At 44.0% G+C, this 17,690-nt stretch overlaps 1 protein-coding gene across 1 annotated transcript in view; it reads left to right on the forward strand.

Annotated features, from left to right (window-relative positions):
- The window catches only part of LOC115107513 (retinitis pigmentosa 1-like 1 protein), a 52,977-nt gene extending 41,364 nt beyond the window's left edge, over nt 1-11,613 (forward strand). The window contains exon 4 of the mRNA XM_065008561.1: nt 872-11,613. Within this exon, the coding sequence (XP_064864633.1) occupies nt 872-11,583 (10,712 nt within the window). The 3' untranslated portion in view covers nt 11,584-11,613. The remainder of the gene's footprint in view (nt 1-871) is intronic.
- The last annotated feature ends 6,077 nt before the right edge of the window (nt 11,614-17,690 follow it).

Here is a 17,690-nt window from a genome sequence, read left to right on the forward strand (position 1 = left end):
ACTTAGAATGCCCATTTGTTAAGTCAGCAGCTGTCATCAAATACTTATAAACCAACATATACAATTTCTTCAACATCTTTATATTTGTAATTTCCAATATTTTTTTCTACAAATACATATATGCTATTCTGTTAAGCAAAGCAATTCCTTTGCCTAGTTAGACGTCACTGTGCTGGCAATTAGATACTATATATACTGATTGTATAAAACATTAAGAACACCTGCTCTTTCCATGACAGACTGACCAGGTGAATCCAGGTGAAAGATATGATCCCTTATTTATGTCACTTCTTAAATCCACTTCAATCAGTGTAGATGAAGGAGGAGGAGACGGGTTGAAGAAGGATTTTAAAGCCTTGAGACAATTGAGACAAGGATTGTCAGAGGGTGAATGAGCAAGACAAATCATTGAAGTGCCTTTGAACGGGGTATGGTAGTAGGTGCCAGGTGTACCAGTTTGTGTCAAGAACTGCAACGCTGCTGGTTATTTTCATGCTCAACAGTTTCCTGTGTATCAAGAATGGTCCACCACCCAAAGGACATCTAGCCAACTTGATACAATTGTGATAAGCATCGGAGTCAACATTGGCCAGCATCACTGTGGAACACTATCGACACCTTGTAGGGTCCATGCCCCGACAAATTTAGGCTATTCCCGAAGGCAAAAGTGCGATGTGCAACTAAATATTAAGAAGGCGCTCCTAATGATTTGGTCTAATGTTTAACTCATTATTGATATTCAGCACCATATCTGCTAATTATTGTAACAACTGTCTGAACTTGTTTTACTGGAAAATGTAGACTTCCTCATCGTCAGGCTTCTTGTAAAACCGATGACGGATCATTGATGTTTCTTTCTCCTTGTCTACAGGCGGTTTAGGACTTGAGGCAAAGAAAAGTGTCATCCACTTAAGATCTGAATTCAACAACCGGTCAGCCAGGCATTCCATATCATCGGACAAATCACTCCCACCAATCAACTCTACATCCCCAGCCCACGTAGGCCCATGCCCTCATTCAGGTGAAGGCTTGATGGAAGACGACATCGAGAAAAGGGTACTAGTCAACAAAGATGGCAGCTTGTCAATGGAAATGAAAGTGCGTTTCCGACTACTGAATGACGAGACGCTGCATTGGTCCACACAAGTAAAGAAGTCAGTAGGAACGAACAATGAATACCTCCAAGGATACCATGATAACTGCTCTCTACAGCAGAGTAGTGTGGAAAGCTGTTCAGAGTCGGAGCCCCTTTCACCAGGCGAGGCTGACGATGCCTACATCACCAAACTGCACCAGAAGCATCTGGACGTCCCTCACTGTCAGCACTGCTGTGGCCACTGCCAGGACAATGAGATCAGGAAGACCCATATTGCGGGGGGGCAGAGGACTGTACGCCACGTCACCTCCTCCAGCTCCAGTGCCTCCTCACACACCATTGTATGTAAAGAAGGATCCGTGGAGACTATGTCCAGTGAGGAGATCACCGAGCACGTGGTGGAGAAGACTGCTTGCTTTCAGCAGACTGTGGAGGAAGGGGGCGACTCCATGGTGGAGTACTGCACCATCAGCCGCGGCTGCAGCAGGAGCGAAGTGCACTCGACAACAACGTCCGCCAAGAGTAGGACTAGGGTTTCCACTGAGGACAAGAGCAAGAGCCTTGGCATGAATGAATGCATTGACATTACAACCCAGGCATCAGATAAAAATGAGCCTACAGCTGATAGTTCATCCTCCGCTTCCTCCAAGGAGTCTCAGCGCGAGTTCAGCGTCAAGATCACTGATGCAGAGGAAGAGGATCGGCCTGTGTCTGCTGTTAGTCTTTCCTCTCAGATCCTGGCATCGCTCAGTGAAGACCAGGACGATGAGGAAGACAGTCTTCCACCAAGTATTTCGAGAGCGTGTGCATGTTCTCAGAATAGCAATGCAGAAGAAGAGGAACCCACTAGAATTGCTGTTTTGAACTCACCTATAGCAACACCTATGCAACATTTATCTCCCAGGCCTCCGAGTAGCAAGGGATCTTCTGTGCGCTCTACCAAGTCCAAGAAATCAATCAAAGTTGTTTCTCTGGCACCATCAAATGGACAAAATGACCAAGAATCAAAAAAGTGTGAATGTGAAGGATCTGATGAAGCAGTAGAAACAATGGAAGATGACAAAGAAAATCCTGAAACTGCAGTAGAAGAAGAGAGTCAAGAAACGAACCCTTCAGAGGACACTGAAAACAAAGACCCAGAAACAAAGGAGAGAGCAAAGTCTGTCAAATCAAATGTCTCTACCAGATGTAGGAAGTCCAACGTTGGGGAGAAAGGAGTTAATTCAGGAGAGCGATCATCAAGTGCCATGTCAGTCAAATCAAATGCCTCAGCAAAGTCAAGGAAGTCCAATGTTTCAGCTGTAGAAGACGTAGATTTACAGGAATATCCAACAGACAAAAGATCCTCAAGTGTCTCAACAAGATCTCAGTCCAAAATGTCCGAAGCTGAAGAAAACGTTACACCGGAAGAATACGAAAAAACAGCATTAAGTGCTTTGTCAGTTATTAAATCTAACGCCTCAAGAAAGTCCAAAGTTTCTCATGTTCCCGCTGAAGGAAAAGCAGAAGAGGAATTGGAAGAAACTGAAGAGAGAGCAGCTAGTGCGATGTCTGCTATGTCTAATGTTTCTGCAACATCAAAGTCCAAGGTTTCTGAACTTTGTGTCAAAGAAACCGAAAGAGCATCCAGCGTTATGTCTGCTAAGTACAATATGTCAGCAAGACACAAGAAATACGACATTTCTGATGATCCCGCTGCAGAACAGGATCAAACTCTTCCAGCTGAGGAAAATGGAGAAGAGGATTTGGAAAAGTCTGAAGAGAGAGCACCTAGTGCTACGTCAGCTAATTCTAATGTTTCTGCAAAATCAAAGAAAACGAAGGTTTCTCAAATTTGTGTTGAAGATGACAGATCATCCAGCAGCATGTCTGCTAAGTACAACCGGTCCGCAAGACACAAGAAATACTACGTTCCTTATGATCCCGCTGGAGAAGAGGATCAACCTGAGGAGAGAGCACCTAGCGCCATGTCTGCTAAGTACAACCGGTCAGGAAGATATGAGAAATACTATGTTTCTAAAGAAAAAGAGGATCAAACTGAAGAGAGACCATTGAGTGGTATGTCTGCTATGTCCAATGGTTCTGAAGCACCTGCTGTGGAAAACGCAGAAGCAGAGGAGGAAACAGCTGGAGAAGGTCCAGAGAAGGAAACAGCTGGAGAAGGTCCAGAGAAGGAAACAGCTGGAGAAGGTCCAGAGAAGGAAACAGCTGGAGAAGGTCCAGAGAAGGAAACAGCTGGAGAAGGTCCAGAGAAGGAAACAGCTGGAGAAGGTCCAGAGAAGGAAACAGCTGGAGAAGGTCCAGAGAAGGAAACAGCTGGAGAAGGTCCAGAGAAGGAAACAGCTGGAGAAGGTCAAACTGGAGAGAAAGCAGAAGAGGTAGAAAAAACAGAGGGTGTTCCCGCTGAACAAACTGATGAATCTGAGCATGAAATGGAAGCTAAGTCAGCTAAGTCTAATGTCTCTACCAGATCAAAGAAGACTAATGTTTCTCTATTTTGCGTTGAAGAAACTAAGAGATCATCCAGCGCTATGTCTTGTAAGTACAACCGATCATCAAGATTCAATAAATACTACGTTTCTGATGAAACTGAAAAGAGATCAGCTATGTCTGATAAATCCAATATTTCTGATGATCCTTCTGAAGACAACGCAGAAGATGAATTTGGGAAAACTGAGGAGAGAGCACCTAGTGCTATGTCTGCTAAGTCTAATGTCTCAGCAAGATCGAAGAAATCTAAAGCTGCCGAGGAAGACACTGAAGAGGGAGCCGAAGAAAGAGCAGAAACTGAGATAGCAGAAGAAACAGACAACAGAGCTCCCAGTGTTAGGTCTTTTAAGTCCAATGTTTCTGCAAGATCAGCGATGTCTAAATCTTCTGAAGATCCTCCCGAGGAAAACGAAGACAAGGAATTGGAAGAAATGAAAGAGAGACAACCTAGTGCTAAGTCAGTTAAGTCCAATGTTTCTGCAAAATCAAAGAAGTCAAAGGTTTCTCAACTTTGTCCTGAAGAGGAAACTGAAGAGCGAGCACCCAGCGCTTTGTCTGGTAGGTCTGCTGTGTCGGCAAGATGCAAGAAATCAAAAGCTTCTGAAGTTCCTGCTGAAGACAGCCATGAAAATGAAATAGGTGAAACTAGAGAGAGGCCAACTTGTGCTATGTCTGTTAAGTCCGAAGTTGCATCTGAAGAAACTGCTGAACCTAAGGATGAAACAGAGGATCGAGGTCCCAGTGCTATGTCAACCAAGTCAGCTAAGTCTAATGTTTCAGCAAGATCAAACAAATCCAAAGCTTCCAAAATCCCTGCTGCTGAAGAGGATCAATTTAAAGAGAGAGCACCCAGCAGTATGTCTGCTAAATCTAATGTTTCTACAAGACATGTGAAGCCTAAAGCTTCAGAAGTTCTTCCTGTGGAAAATGGAGATGAAGAATTGGAAGACGTTGAAGAGAGAGCACCCAGTGCCATGTCTGGCAGGTCAGCTAAGTCGAATGTTTCTGCAAAATCAAAGAGGTCCAAGGTTTCTCAACTTTGTGTCAAAGAAACCGAGAGACCATCCAGCGTTATGTCTGCTAAGTACAATATGTCAGCAAGACACAAGAAATACGACATTTCTGATGATCCCGCTGCAGAACAGGATCAAACCGAGGAGAGAGCAGCTAGTGCGATGTCAGCCAAGTCAAATGCTTTAGCAAGAACAACTAAATCTAAAACTTCTGAAGTTACAGCTGAGGAAACTGTTGACCTTGAAAACCAAACAGAATATGCTACTGCCAAAGTGAAGGCACGAGAGGATGTAAAGGAAACTGAAGAGAGAGCAGCTAGTGCGATGTCAGCCAAGTCAAATGCTTTAGCAAGAACAACTAAATCTAAAACTTCTGAAGTTACAGCTGAGGAAACTGTTGACCTTGAAAACCAAACAGAATATGCTACTGCCAAAGTGAAGGCACGAGAGGATGTAAAGGAAACTGAAGAGAGAGCACCTAGTGCTATGTCAGCTAAATCAAATGTCTCAGCAAGATCTAAAAGGTCAAAAGTTTCAGTTATTGAACCTGACCATGAAACAGAGGAGCGAGCACTCAGAGAGGAGGAGACTGCTAAGTCACATTCATCTGCAAGATCAAGGAAGTCCAAAGTTTTTGAAGTAAATTCTATAGAAAAAGCTGAAGAGCAAGTAGAGGAAAATGTGGTGAATGCACCAAGTGCTGTATCTGCTAAGTCTGCAAAGTCAGCTAAGACCAATGCGTCAGACAAATCTAACTGCATTTACTGTAGCTCCAAACCGAAAGATAGTACAACTGCTGAAGTGGCTGAGAGACCTAAAAGCAACATGTCCAACGTGTCTTCCCATCTACAAGTCAAAGGACAAAAGGACAAAAACAATAAGGATGAAGCCAAAAGTGACAAAGGGAGTGACATTTCAAGAAAGACAAACAGGTCAAATAAGACTGCCACTAGAGATCATGTGGACACTCCCAGACCTAACTCTGTTGCGTCAGAGAGTTGTCTCACTCCTTCCCCACCAGAGTGCCCACCAACCCCCAGAAAAATCAAACGTCCTGTTATTTTACTTGGTGGCTCGAGTGACAGTAATAAGTCACATGCAGCATATCCAGTGGAAGAGAACATCTCATGCAATGGCCCCTTGGAAGTGACAGACAGGAATGTCAGCGACAACAAAAGTGACAAGAGTGGCAAGTGCAAACAGAGGAAAGGGGTTCCCTTACTCAGTTTCTCCCGACAGTTGCTGGAAGGAGAAGTCTCTGAGCTGGTTCCCTCCAATCTACCAAACGCCTCTCCAACAGAGGTGGTGAATGAGTGGCTTAAGAAAATACCGTCTGACAGTGCGATGTACGACATTGGGGATGAATTCATTGACAGAGGCCATTCACCAGAAGAACTACCGCAAAAGGAAAAACCAAAAGAGGATATTGACACCATTGCTGAGTGTGAAACTCAAAACGAAAAAAAGGAAGAGCTCAAAGAGACAGTGGTCAACCATGTGGCTGACAGTGAGGAGCCAGTGGAGACCCCACCAGAGACCCCACCAGAAGACACTCGCCCCTGCACCGCTCCACAGGAAGAGGTATCAAAGAGCTTTCACTCCTCAGTTCAGGTGATGAAAGTCCTGTTGAATCCTAAGCTTGACCGGTGTAACAGTTTACCTGAAGTTTCCCCAGTGTACGGACGTAAACTGAGCACCTCAGCCAGAGGTCTCCTGGATTGCCTCGCAAAGCTGCAGTTGATAGACTTTGATCCCAACTACGATGCAAACGCCAAGGACACAAGGTACAGAGAGCTAATGAACATCCTCCAGTCCCTCTGGTTGTGTGACCCAGCAGAAGGTGGAAAGTCACAGCAGAATGGCTGTGATCAACACTCTGTGGACGGTGATGGGAAAGCAAGGTCGTCCTCTGGGGTGGATGTCAGCAGTGGCTCAACAGGCTCAGGTAAGAGTTCAGGCCGTGTGGCTCAGGCAACGAACGCAGAGGGGGAAGCGTTGGTGAAGGTACAAGAAGTTGATGAAATGGCACAGAAAGATGAAAACCCAGAGTCCTCAGCACCAATGTCTGATACAGCCACTCCGGACATAGCCAGTCGGGTCCAATGGACCCCCGAAGAAGGAGGAGAAGGAGCAATAGCAGTGGAGGAAGAGAAACAAAAAGATGAAGACGTCCCGGAGTCTGATGACACCATTAGAAATGAAAGTCTGAGAGAATTACCAGAAACACCCCCGTCTTCCAATAAGAGCTCAGACCCTCGAGAGGACACAAGCTCTGGCTCTCCTCCATCTGTCCAAAGGGCACAACTAAACAAAAAGGTTTCCCTGGATCCTGATCCTGTCTGGGTCTTGAAGTTACTGAACAAACTAGAGAAGCAGTTCATGACACATTATATGGATGCCATGGCTGAGTTCAAGGTTCGCTGGAACTTGGACAACAACGAACAACTCAATGCCATGATAGCTGAACTGAAAGACGATGTAAGGAGGAGAATACAACTAAGCATCGACAGGGAACTGAGGAAGATCCACGGTCGGGCTGGAAGACCAAGACCACCCAAAGAAGCCTTGTCACGAGAATCAAATGCACAAACAGAGACAAGGCGAAGAAGACTGAAAGTTGTGCGTGACCAGTCCATTGATAACCGGGTTGATAAAAGTGAGGATGCAACCTGCACTTCCTTCAGTGACCAACGGAGTGATGATGAATATTGCCCTTGTGAAGCATGTTTACAAAAGAAACTGGAATTGGGGCCACTGCTTCCTGCAGAAGTCCTGCATACTGCACCAGTCATGATGGCTTTTGATCTAAAGTCAATTCTTCAGTTGAAAAGGGAACCTACTCCAAAGACACAAGAAGCTGATGTTACAGATGACACTGAAACGGTGGTAGTGAAAGCTGGCATTGCACATGCTTTTGATTTAAAGTCAATAATTCTCCAGTCGAAAAAGGACAGTCCACCACAGATACAAGTAGAAGTCAATGTTGCAGATGAGACTGAAGGTATGGATGAAGCCAAAGCAGCGGAAACTCTTGTTGAAAATGTTATCAATGGGGCTAAGAAGGAGATGAAGGAATCACAACAAAAATATGCTGAAATGGGTGACAAAGCTGAGACAGCAGAATCTGATGTAGAAGTGACAGCTGAAGGTGAAGCAATAGAAGAGGGGGATGCTGAAACAGATACTGCTGAAGATGAAGCAGATGAAGAAGAAACTGAGGAAGCTGAGACAGCAGCTAAGGAAGCAGAGGGAAAGGAGGTGGATGCTGAATCAAATAATACTGAAGCTGAGATAGAGGAAGCAGAAGAGAGTGGTAAAGCAGAGATAGCAGTGTGTTGTGAAGCCGGGGAAGAGGAGGAAGTCGAAGCAGAGACAGCTGAAGATGAAACATTGGAAGAAGAAACTTCTGAAGCAGAAACAGCAGCTAATAATGAAGCAGCAGGAGAAGAGGAGGAAGCTGAAGCAGAAACAGCAGAAGCTGAGACAGCAGAAGATGAAGCGGGAGAAGAAGAAACTGCTGAAGGAGAGACAGTAGCTGATGACGAAACAGCAGGAGAAGAAGAGGCAGCTGAAGAAGACACTGCGGGAGAGGAAGAAGTTGAAGCAGAAACAGCAGAAGCTGAGACAGCAGAAGATGAAGCGGGAGAAGAAGAAACTGCTGAAGGAGAGACAGTAGCTGATGACGAAACAGCAGGAGAAGAAGAGGCAGCTGAAGAAGACACTGCGGGAGAGGAAGAAGTTGAAGCAGAAACAGCAGAAGCTGAGACAGCAGAAGATGAAGCGGGAGAAGAAGAAACTGCTGAAGGAGAGACAGTAGCTGATGACGAAACAGCAGGAGAAGAAGAGGCAGCTGAAGAAGACACTGCGGGAGAGGAAGAAGTTGAAGCAGAAACAGCAGAAGCTGAGACAGCAGAAGATGAAGCGGGAGAAGAAGAAACTGCTGAAGGAGAGACAGTAGCTGATGACGAAACAGCAGGAGAAGAAGAGGCAGCTGAAGAAGACACTGCGGGAGAGGAAGAAGTTGAAGCAGAAACAGCAGAAGCTGAGACAGCAGAAGATGAAGCGGGAGAAGAAGAAACTGCTGAAGGAGAGACAGTAGCTGATGACGAAACAGCAGGAGAAGAAGAGGCAGCTAAAGAAGACACTGTGGGAGAGGAAGAAGTTGAAGCAGAAACAGGAAAAGATGAAGATGCAGAAGAAGAAATTGATAAAGTTATAGCAGCAGGATCAACGCCAGGAGAAGAGGAGAGCACTGAAGCAGCTGATAATAAAATGTCAGGAAAGGAGGAATCTGAAGCTGAAACTGCAGAGGCAGAGACAGCTGATGTAACAGCAGAAGAAGATGAGACTGCGGAAGTAGAGGCAGATGAAGAGGAGACTGCAGGAGACGAGGAGAGTGCTGAGGCAGAGACATCCGGAGATGAAGCAGGAGAGGAGGAGACTGCTGAGGCAGAGACTACAGATGATGGAACAGCAGGAGAAGAGACTGCTGAAGTAGAATCAGCTGAAGAGGAGACTGCAGGAGACGAGGAGAGTGCTGAGGCAGAGACATCCGGAGATGAAGCAGGAGAGGAGGAGACTGCTGAGGCAGAGACTGCAGATGATGGAACAAGAGGAGAAGAGACTGCTGAAGTAGACGCAGCTGAAGGGAAGAATGCAGGAGAGGAAGAGAGTGCTGAAGCTGAAACAGCTGGAGATGAAACTGCCAAAGAAGAGGAGGATGCTGAAGTAGAGACAGCCGACGAGGAAACTGCAGAAGCTGAAACAGTTGAAAATGAAACAGTTGAAGGGGAGGAGGATGCTGAATCTGAGGCAGCAGAAGAGGAAGCTGCCAGAGACGAAGACACAGTGGAGGCAGAGGCAGAAACCAATGATGATGCAGCAGGGGAAGAGGAGATTTCTAAAGCTGAGACTGCAGACGGTGAGACACCTGGAGAAGATGAAACCACAGGGCACGAGTCCTCAGAAAATGAAACAACTGGTGATGAGTCGGCCGAAATTGAAACAACTGGAGACGAATCGGCACCAGCTGAAACTGCAGGAGAAGGGACAGCTGACAATGAAACAGCAGGAGAGGAGGAGAGTGCTGAAGCTGAAACAGCTGGAGACGAATCGGCACCAGCTGAAACTGCAGGAGAAGGGACAGCTGACGATGAAACAGCAGGAGAGGAGGAGAGTGCTGAAGATGAATCAGCTGAGGGAGAAGAGCAGACAGCTGGAGATGAAACTGGAAGAGATGAGAATGAAAACGCGGGAGAAGAATCGTCAGAAGCTGAGGCATTTGAAGACGAAGCAGCAAGTAAAAGAGCTGAGGAGAATGTAGAAAAGGGGGAGGATGAAACAGCAGAGGATAAAGAGCCTGTAGTTGAATCAAACATTGAGGAGACGGATTGTCATGATGACGTATCGGAGATAAAAGCAGACGACGAGGCGGAGGAGGGAGAAACGACAGACCAATATATGGTTCCGGAGGAGACAGGAACAGAACAAGAAGATGATACAAATGCAGGAGACAATGTAGGAAACGAGGCAGAAGAAGCAAAGACAAACAAATTAAATGCAGAAAATGGAAGCCAAGACCAGGCCGAGAACGTTGTAGGGGGGTCTGAAAAAGATGAAGAAGTGGAAACTACAGAGGGCAATGAGACAGCCAATGAAGAGGATTGCTGCGGAAACGTTGGGTACTCAGCCGACGGAGAGGATGAAGCTGAGGATGAGTCTGAGTTGGAAATATCAACAGATGAGGGAGAACAATCAGAGGTGGCAGCTATCGGGAAGGAAACTGTTGAGGAAACTCCAATGACCTCATTCGATGCCTTGGCCCGAGCAGAGTACTCTGAAGACAGTGCTTACGCCGATGTTGAGGATTCAGAGACTGACGGTAACAACGAGGAGTCAGAGGCACAAGAGGACAAACCAGAAGAGGAGGAGGGTGATATCTCAGCAGAGGGTCAGGCTGAGCTTCATGTTGAAGAGACTCCAGTTGAGGAGCTGCAGGAGGAGGAGAAGGAGGAGGAGACTCCAGTTGAAGAGACTCCTGTTGAGGAGTTGCAGGAGGAAGCGGAGGAGGAAGCTGAGGAGATGGAAGAAGTTGAGATGGAGGAAGTTGAGGAGACTCCTATTGAGGAGCTGAAGGAAGAAGCTGAGGAGGAGCAGGCTGAAGTGGAGGAGGAGGCTGAGGAGGATGCAGCTGAAGATGATGCTGCTGAGGAGGAGCAGGAAGAAGTTGAGGAGACTCCTATTGAGGAGCTGAAGGAAGAAGCTGAGGAGGAGGAGGCTGAAGAGGAGGCAGCTGAAGCTGATGCTGCTGAGGAGGAGCAGGAAGAAGTTGAGGAGACTCCTATTGAGGAGCTGAAGGAAGAAGCTGAGGAGGAGGAGGCTGAAGAGGAGGCAGCTGAAGCTGATGCTGCTGAGGAGGAGCAGGAAGAAGTTGAGGAGCAGCAGGAAGCAGCTGATGAGGAAACTACTGACAATGAGGCATCTGATGAGGAAGAGCAGGAAGAAGGGGTGGAGGAGCCGGAAGCTGAAGAGATTGAGGAAGCTGAGGAAGATACTGCTGACAACGACGATGCTGTTGAGGAAGATCCAGCTAATGAGGGGGATGACATCACAAGCAAAGGACAGTCTGAAGACGACAGTGATAGTGGTGGACCTTCTGGGACATCTAATAAAAGCCTACGTGGTCAACCCACCAAGTCTTCCATGGAATCACAACCAGGCTCACTGGACAAAGTCCTGGATGAAGAGGCAGCGACAGAATCCAACAGCGAGAAGAGTTCACAGATAGGTTCAGGGGAAAGGTCGGGCCACCACCTCTCTGTGAAGAGCAACCAGATGTACCCTACAGACACAGAGGACGAAAGCAGGGTGTCAGAATGCACAGAGGCAGTCAGCGAAGTCCTCGAGGGACAAGTCGTTCACCCAAATAAGAAGACTCCGAAGAAGACTCCGAAGAAGACTCCGAAGAAAAGTCCGAAGAAGTAGAAGAAGAAAAAAAAGTAAAGCCAAGTAAAAGTGACATTGATTAATACGATATTGATTTCTAAAACTTTACTGCTGCTGCTCAGTAATAACTTAATCAAATAATGATCAATAAAGTTTCAATAAACTCATCACATGACACAGGGACAGTTAAGAAAAAGGGACGTTTTAAAACTTGAAATATGCACGCTGAAATTAGTGGTTAAATTCACACGACAGAAAATATATGTATTTTTTTTCTGGAAGATTTATTGACATTTATTTTTTTTTACATTGTTTTACATTTATTAGTATCAGTAATAATCATATACAACTGTAATGAATAGAATAAAGAATTATTCAAATAAATGTTTCAACACAGTTAAAAAGCCCTAAGGAGTTTTGTTTAAAACGGGAACGTTTTTTAGCCAAAAATTAAAAGAGCGGCCCCTATCTCGAAGAAGTTAAAAAGCCCTAAGGAGTTTTGTTTAAAACGGGAACGTTTTTTAGCCAAAAATTAAAAGAGCGGCCCCTATCTCGAAGAAGTTAAAAAGCCCTAAGGAGTTTTGTTTAAAACGGGAACGTTTTTTAGCCAAAAATTAAAAGAGCGGCCCCTATCTCGAAGAAGTTAAAAAGCCCTAAGGAGTTTTGCAAGTTAATGAACTACAAAATGAGCAATAGTTATTTTCAATATGCATTGTATATGTGAAACTTGAATGTAAAAAAATATATTTTGTTGATATTTTAGGATAATATATATATGACATTTTTTGGCAACATTCTTTGTTGCCTGTCTATGAACAAATCTCAGGTAGTTGGAATCTATACATTCCAAATGTACGTATGTATGAAAGAGATCATATACAATACCAGTCAAAGGTTTGGACACTCCTACTCATTCAAGGGTTTTTCTTTATTTGTACTATTTTCTACATTGTAGAATAATAGTGAAGACATCAAAACTATGAAATTACACATTTTATGGAATCATGTACTAACCAAAAAAGTGTTAAACAAATCAAAATATATTTTATATTTTATATTATTCAAAGTAGGCACCCAAAGCTGTCATCAAGGCAAAGGGTGGCTACTATGAAGAATCTAAAATATAAAATATATTTAGATTTATTTAACACTTTTTGGTTACTACATGATTCCATAAAATGTGTTATTTCATAGTTTTGATGTCTTCACTATTATTCTACAATGTAGAACATAGTACAAAGAAAAACCCTTGAATGAGTAGGTGTGTCCAAACTCTTGACTGGTACTAGATGTGTATTTGACTTTAAATTAGGTTACTGTGGCTTCAAATGTATAAAATTAACATAATATGAGATAATATATATTTTTCTAGATGAAATTGCACTTGTTTTGACAGCCACATGAATAATAGCCAACACTATGTGACAGTATATACTACTCTGCTATGGGAACATGTAGTTCATCAACCATATTATAATTACATATATTTTTTTAATTAAATGAATTTAAAGATGGCATATATATATATATATATATATATATATATATATATATATATATATATATATATATATATATATAGTGTTTGTACCAGGTGATGTTATGGAAACTTCAATGCTTCCCCATATGTTTGACCCAAATGTTGGATTGTTTTAATGTTCTTTATGTATCCCCTATTCAAATATTATATATTTTCTTAGTTGTTTCTTTTTTTTCTTAGGTGTTGACAATGATGGTAAATCATAAAACGCTGAATATACTGATAATGTTTATGAAATAAAATATACTTATGAAAAGTTAATTTCTTCATTCATTCATTCATTTATTTAACATTTTATATAGTTTACTTTTCTCTGCATTCACTAACCATTTTAATTACATTTCTTTTTAGTCTTTTAATTAATGTACATTTTTCTTCACTGATTAATTTCTATATCCAATGGTCTTTCTACTGTTACTCCAAAGCATTCAATACATCACTCTATGGCATTCATGACACAATCAATAATGTCTCCCGAAAACATTAAAGGTTCAGGAATCTATTAATAGTTCACATAAATGTATCTAAATGACTGTAGATAGGACTGAGGTCCCAGTTATGTTGACAACCAGAGGGATGAATTATGTTTGTTGGTTCTGTTAATACTGAGCCAGATCGTTTGTCATAGGGGAGCAAGGCTACACCAACCATTATTCATAGTATATAGGACCACGTATATAGGACCACGTATATAGGACCATGTATATAGGACCACGTATATAGGACCACGTATATAGGACCACGTATATAGGACCATGTATATAGGACCACGTATATAGGACCACGTATATAGGACCACGTATATAGGACCACGTATATAGGACCACGTATATAGGACCATGTAACACTATGGAATACATAGGAAGACTCTCTCCGTGAATTCTCACAATATGACACGGTCGAAGTCACCGCTCCACCTTTCATTTTCCATTTGTTTTGTCTTGTTTTCCCGCACACCTGGTTCACATTCCCTCATCAGACTAAATGTATATTACCCTCTGTTTCTTCCATGTCTGTGTGTGGAATTGTTCTTTGTGTAGGGTGTTACGCTACAGGCTGGCTTGCGCTAGGTTTGTTTCAAACCTAGGTTTGTTTGTTTTGTTTAATCTGGTTCATGTTACCGTGATTGTGCTTTGTGCTGCCTCCTCGCCTGTACCTTTGGACCAGGGTGTATATTAAAGTTCTCCTGATCTCACCCATCTCTGCTCTCCTGCGCCTGACTTACCGGCAACCAGTCACTCACCCCGTTACAATGGTACTACATGTAAATACGTCACTGTAAAATGACTAGTAGAGAGAATACTACAGACACAGTGGAATTGTTGAACAACATCTGAAATGTATTGATGAAATACAATAAAATCACAACATAGGTTTCTTTGAATCAAAGCAAAAAATAATTAGCTACAAAAAAACAAATTAAACATCAACTACAGTGTTCCTCACCTGGCTTACTGTAAAACATCCGCTGTAGTGTTCCTCACCTGGCTTACTGTAAAACATCCGCTGTAGTGTTCCTCACCTGGCTTACTGTAAAACATCACTGCAGTGTTCCTCACCTGGCTTACTGTAAAACATCACTGCAGTGTTCCTCACCTGGCTTACTGTAAAACATCACTGCAGTGTTCCTCACCTGGCTTACTGTAAAACATCACTGCAGTATTCCTCACCTGGCTTACTGTAAAACATCAGCTGCAGTGTTCCTCACCTGGCTTACTGTAAAACATCACTGCAGTGTTCCTCACCTGGCTTACTGTAAAACATCACTGCAGTGTTCCTCACCTGGCTTACTGTAAAACATCACTGCAGTGTTCCTCACCTGGCTTACTGTAAAACATCACTGCAGTGTTCCTCACCTGGCATACTGTAAAACATCACTGCAGTGTTCCTCACCTGGCTTACTGTAAAACATCACTGCGGTGTTCCTCACCTGGCTTACTGTAAAACAGCACTGCTGTGTTCCTCACCTGGCTTACTGTAAAACATCACTGCGGTGTTCCTCACCTGGCTTACTGTAAAACAGCACTGCAGTGTTTCTCACCTGGCTTACTGTAAAACATCACTGCAGTGTTCCTCACCTGGCTTACTGTAAAACATCACTGCAGTGTTCCTCACCTGGCTTACTGTAAAACATCACTGCAGTGTTCCTCACCTGGCTTACTATACAACATCACTGCAGTGTTCCTCACCTGGCTTACTGTAAAACATCACTGCAGTGTTCCTCACCTGGCTTACTGTAAAACATCACTGCGGTGTTCCTCACCTGGCTTACTGTAAAACATCACTGCAGTGTTCCTAACCTGGCTTACTGTAAAACATCACTGCTGTGTTCCTCACCTGGCTTACTGTAAAACATCAGTGCAGTGTTCCTCACCTGGCTTACTGTAAAACATCACTGAAGTGTTCCTCACCTGGCTTACTGTAAAACATCACTGAAGTGTTCTTCACCTGGCTTACTGTAAAACATCACTGAAGTGTTCCTCACCTGGCTTACTGTAAAACATCACTGCAGTGTTCCTCACCTGGCTTACTGTAAAACATCACTGCAGTGTTCCTCACCTGGCTTACTGTAAAGCATCACTGCAGTGTTCCTCACTTGGCTTACTGTAAAATATCACTGCAGTGTTCCTCACCTGGCTTACTGTAAAACATCACTGCAGTGTTCCTCACCTGGTTTACTGTAAAACATCACTGCAGTGTTCCTCACCTGGCTTACTGTAAAACATCACTGCAGTGTTCCTCACCTGGCTTACTGTAAAACATCACTGAAGTGTTCCTCACCTGGCTTACTGTAAAAGGCAAAGCAAAGGTTTGATTACTGTACTTCTATATCTCCATCAACCCTGTCTTGTGGATTTGGCCACAGGTTCTCATCCACATCACAATGGATGTTTTCATTAGCCAAACATCTTGGGAAGAATCTTCGGGAGAATCCAGGCCTGACACTGGTCTGCCGTGATGTCATTGCATGCGTCATCCATGGCCTGGAGAAGGGTGGCTTGTTCCTGAGGGCGCCTATCATATACCTTCCACCTCTATGTGGAGAAAAATTCCTCAATCGTGTTAAGAAAAGGAGAGTATGAGGGTAAGTACAGGGTGGTAAATTGTGGATGGGCCTGAAACCTTGCTTGCACCATTTGCTTATGGTGGAACCTGACATTATCCCACACGATGACATAGGTCACGCCATCAGCTCTACAGACCTGATTTATCGCATCAAGGAAGGTTACACGGAGAGCTACATTATATGATCCAATACGAGGTCTGTGTCCAACCACACCATCTTCTGATATAGCCGCAGATGGTGATGTTGGCCCCACGTTGTCCAGGTACTTGGATCGTACCACACCATCTTCTGATATAGCCGCAGATGGTGATGTTGGCCCCACGTTGTCTAGGTACTTGGATCGTTGCCCGCAGGCCAATGAAATTCCGACCTCTCCTCCTTGTCTTGGAGGTTGAAGGCTGCCTCATCCAAAAATAGGAATTTGTGATTGTTTTTGTCAGCTTCCAGCTCCATCACTCTCTAACAAGACATTTTGGAAAGTGAATTACTGATTGCAATGATGTACCACTTTTGGGGGGAATTTTTCACAACAGGCATCTTGAAACTGAACATACCTGAACATACCTGAACGTACCTGAACGTACCTGAACATACCTGAACATACCTGAACATACTCACTCCTCAGTTGCTTCACTCTGTCTGCATTTCTTTTCAAAAGTCCCACGGTATAGTTTTGTTTTAGAGACACCTGGTGCCTTTTCAGCGCGATAGTCAGCAAACGTTATGGCTTCCACATTGTTGAACATGTCGTCATTGTCCAAGATGTGCTACCGAATTCCTCTAAGGTGAATTTTCATTTCTGTCCCGAACCAAATTGACCACAGCCCGCTCTTGTTGGTCAATCAGAATTTTAGCTCCGCCTCCCCTAACCAAACAACGCTCTCTGATTGGTCCCTTTTTAGTCTCAATTCTGTAGAGAAAGTTACAGTAAGAACACATTTAGTCACATCACCTACTCTGTGGTACACATTGTCAGGCGATATACAGTCATTTGACAGTCGATATGGTCTACAACTATTGCTCAGATTTCATTGGACGCTCTTTGCTGTTGCTGCCGCTGTCTTGGTCCGTGGTCTTATCTTATCCTCTACCATGTACCCCCCCCCACACTTCTCAAACGAGACCCACGACCACCTCTCAGAAAGGGATGCTTGGTCCGTGGTCTTATCCTCTACCATGTACCCCCCACACCTCTCAAACGAGACCCACGACCACCTCTCAGAAAGGGATGCTTGGTCCGTGGTCTTATCCTCTACCATGTACCCACCCCCCACACCTCTCAAACGAGGCCCACGACCACCTCTCAGAAAGGGATGCTTGGTCCGTGGTCTTATCCTCTACCATGTACCCCCCACACCTCTCAAACGAGACCCACGACCACCTCTCAGAAAGGGGCACTCGTCCCCTGCCATTCCTTTGTATTTATTTTTTTTACAATGAAAAAGAAGATATTCCAACTACTTTGAAAGGACGTGTTAGCGGAGAAGCACCGTCACAGACATTCATCAACATCAGCATAAATGAGGAGGAAAAGGGTCA

Source organism: Oncorhynchus nerka, linkage group LG24 (assembly GCF_034236695.1).
Source record: "Oncorhynchus nerka isolate Pitt River linkage group LG24, Oner_Uvic_2.0, whole genome shotgun sequence".
Taxonomy (NCBI): domain Eukaryota; kingdom Metazoa; phylum Chordata; class Actinopteri; order Salmoniformes; family Salmonidae; genus Oncorhynchus; species Oncorhynchus nerka.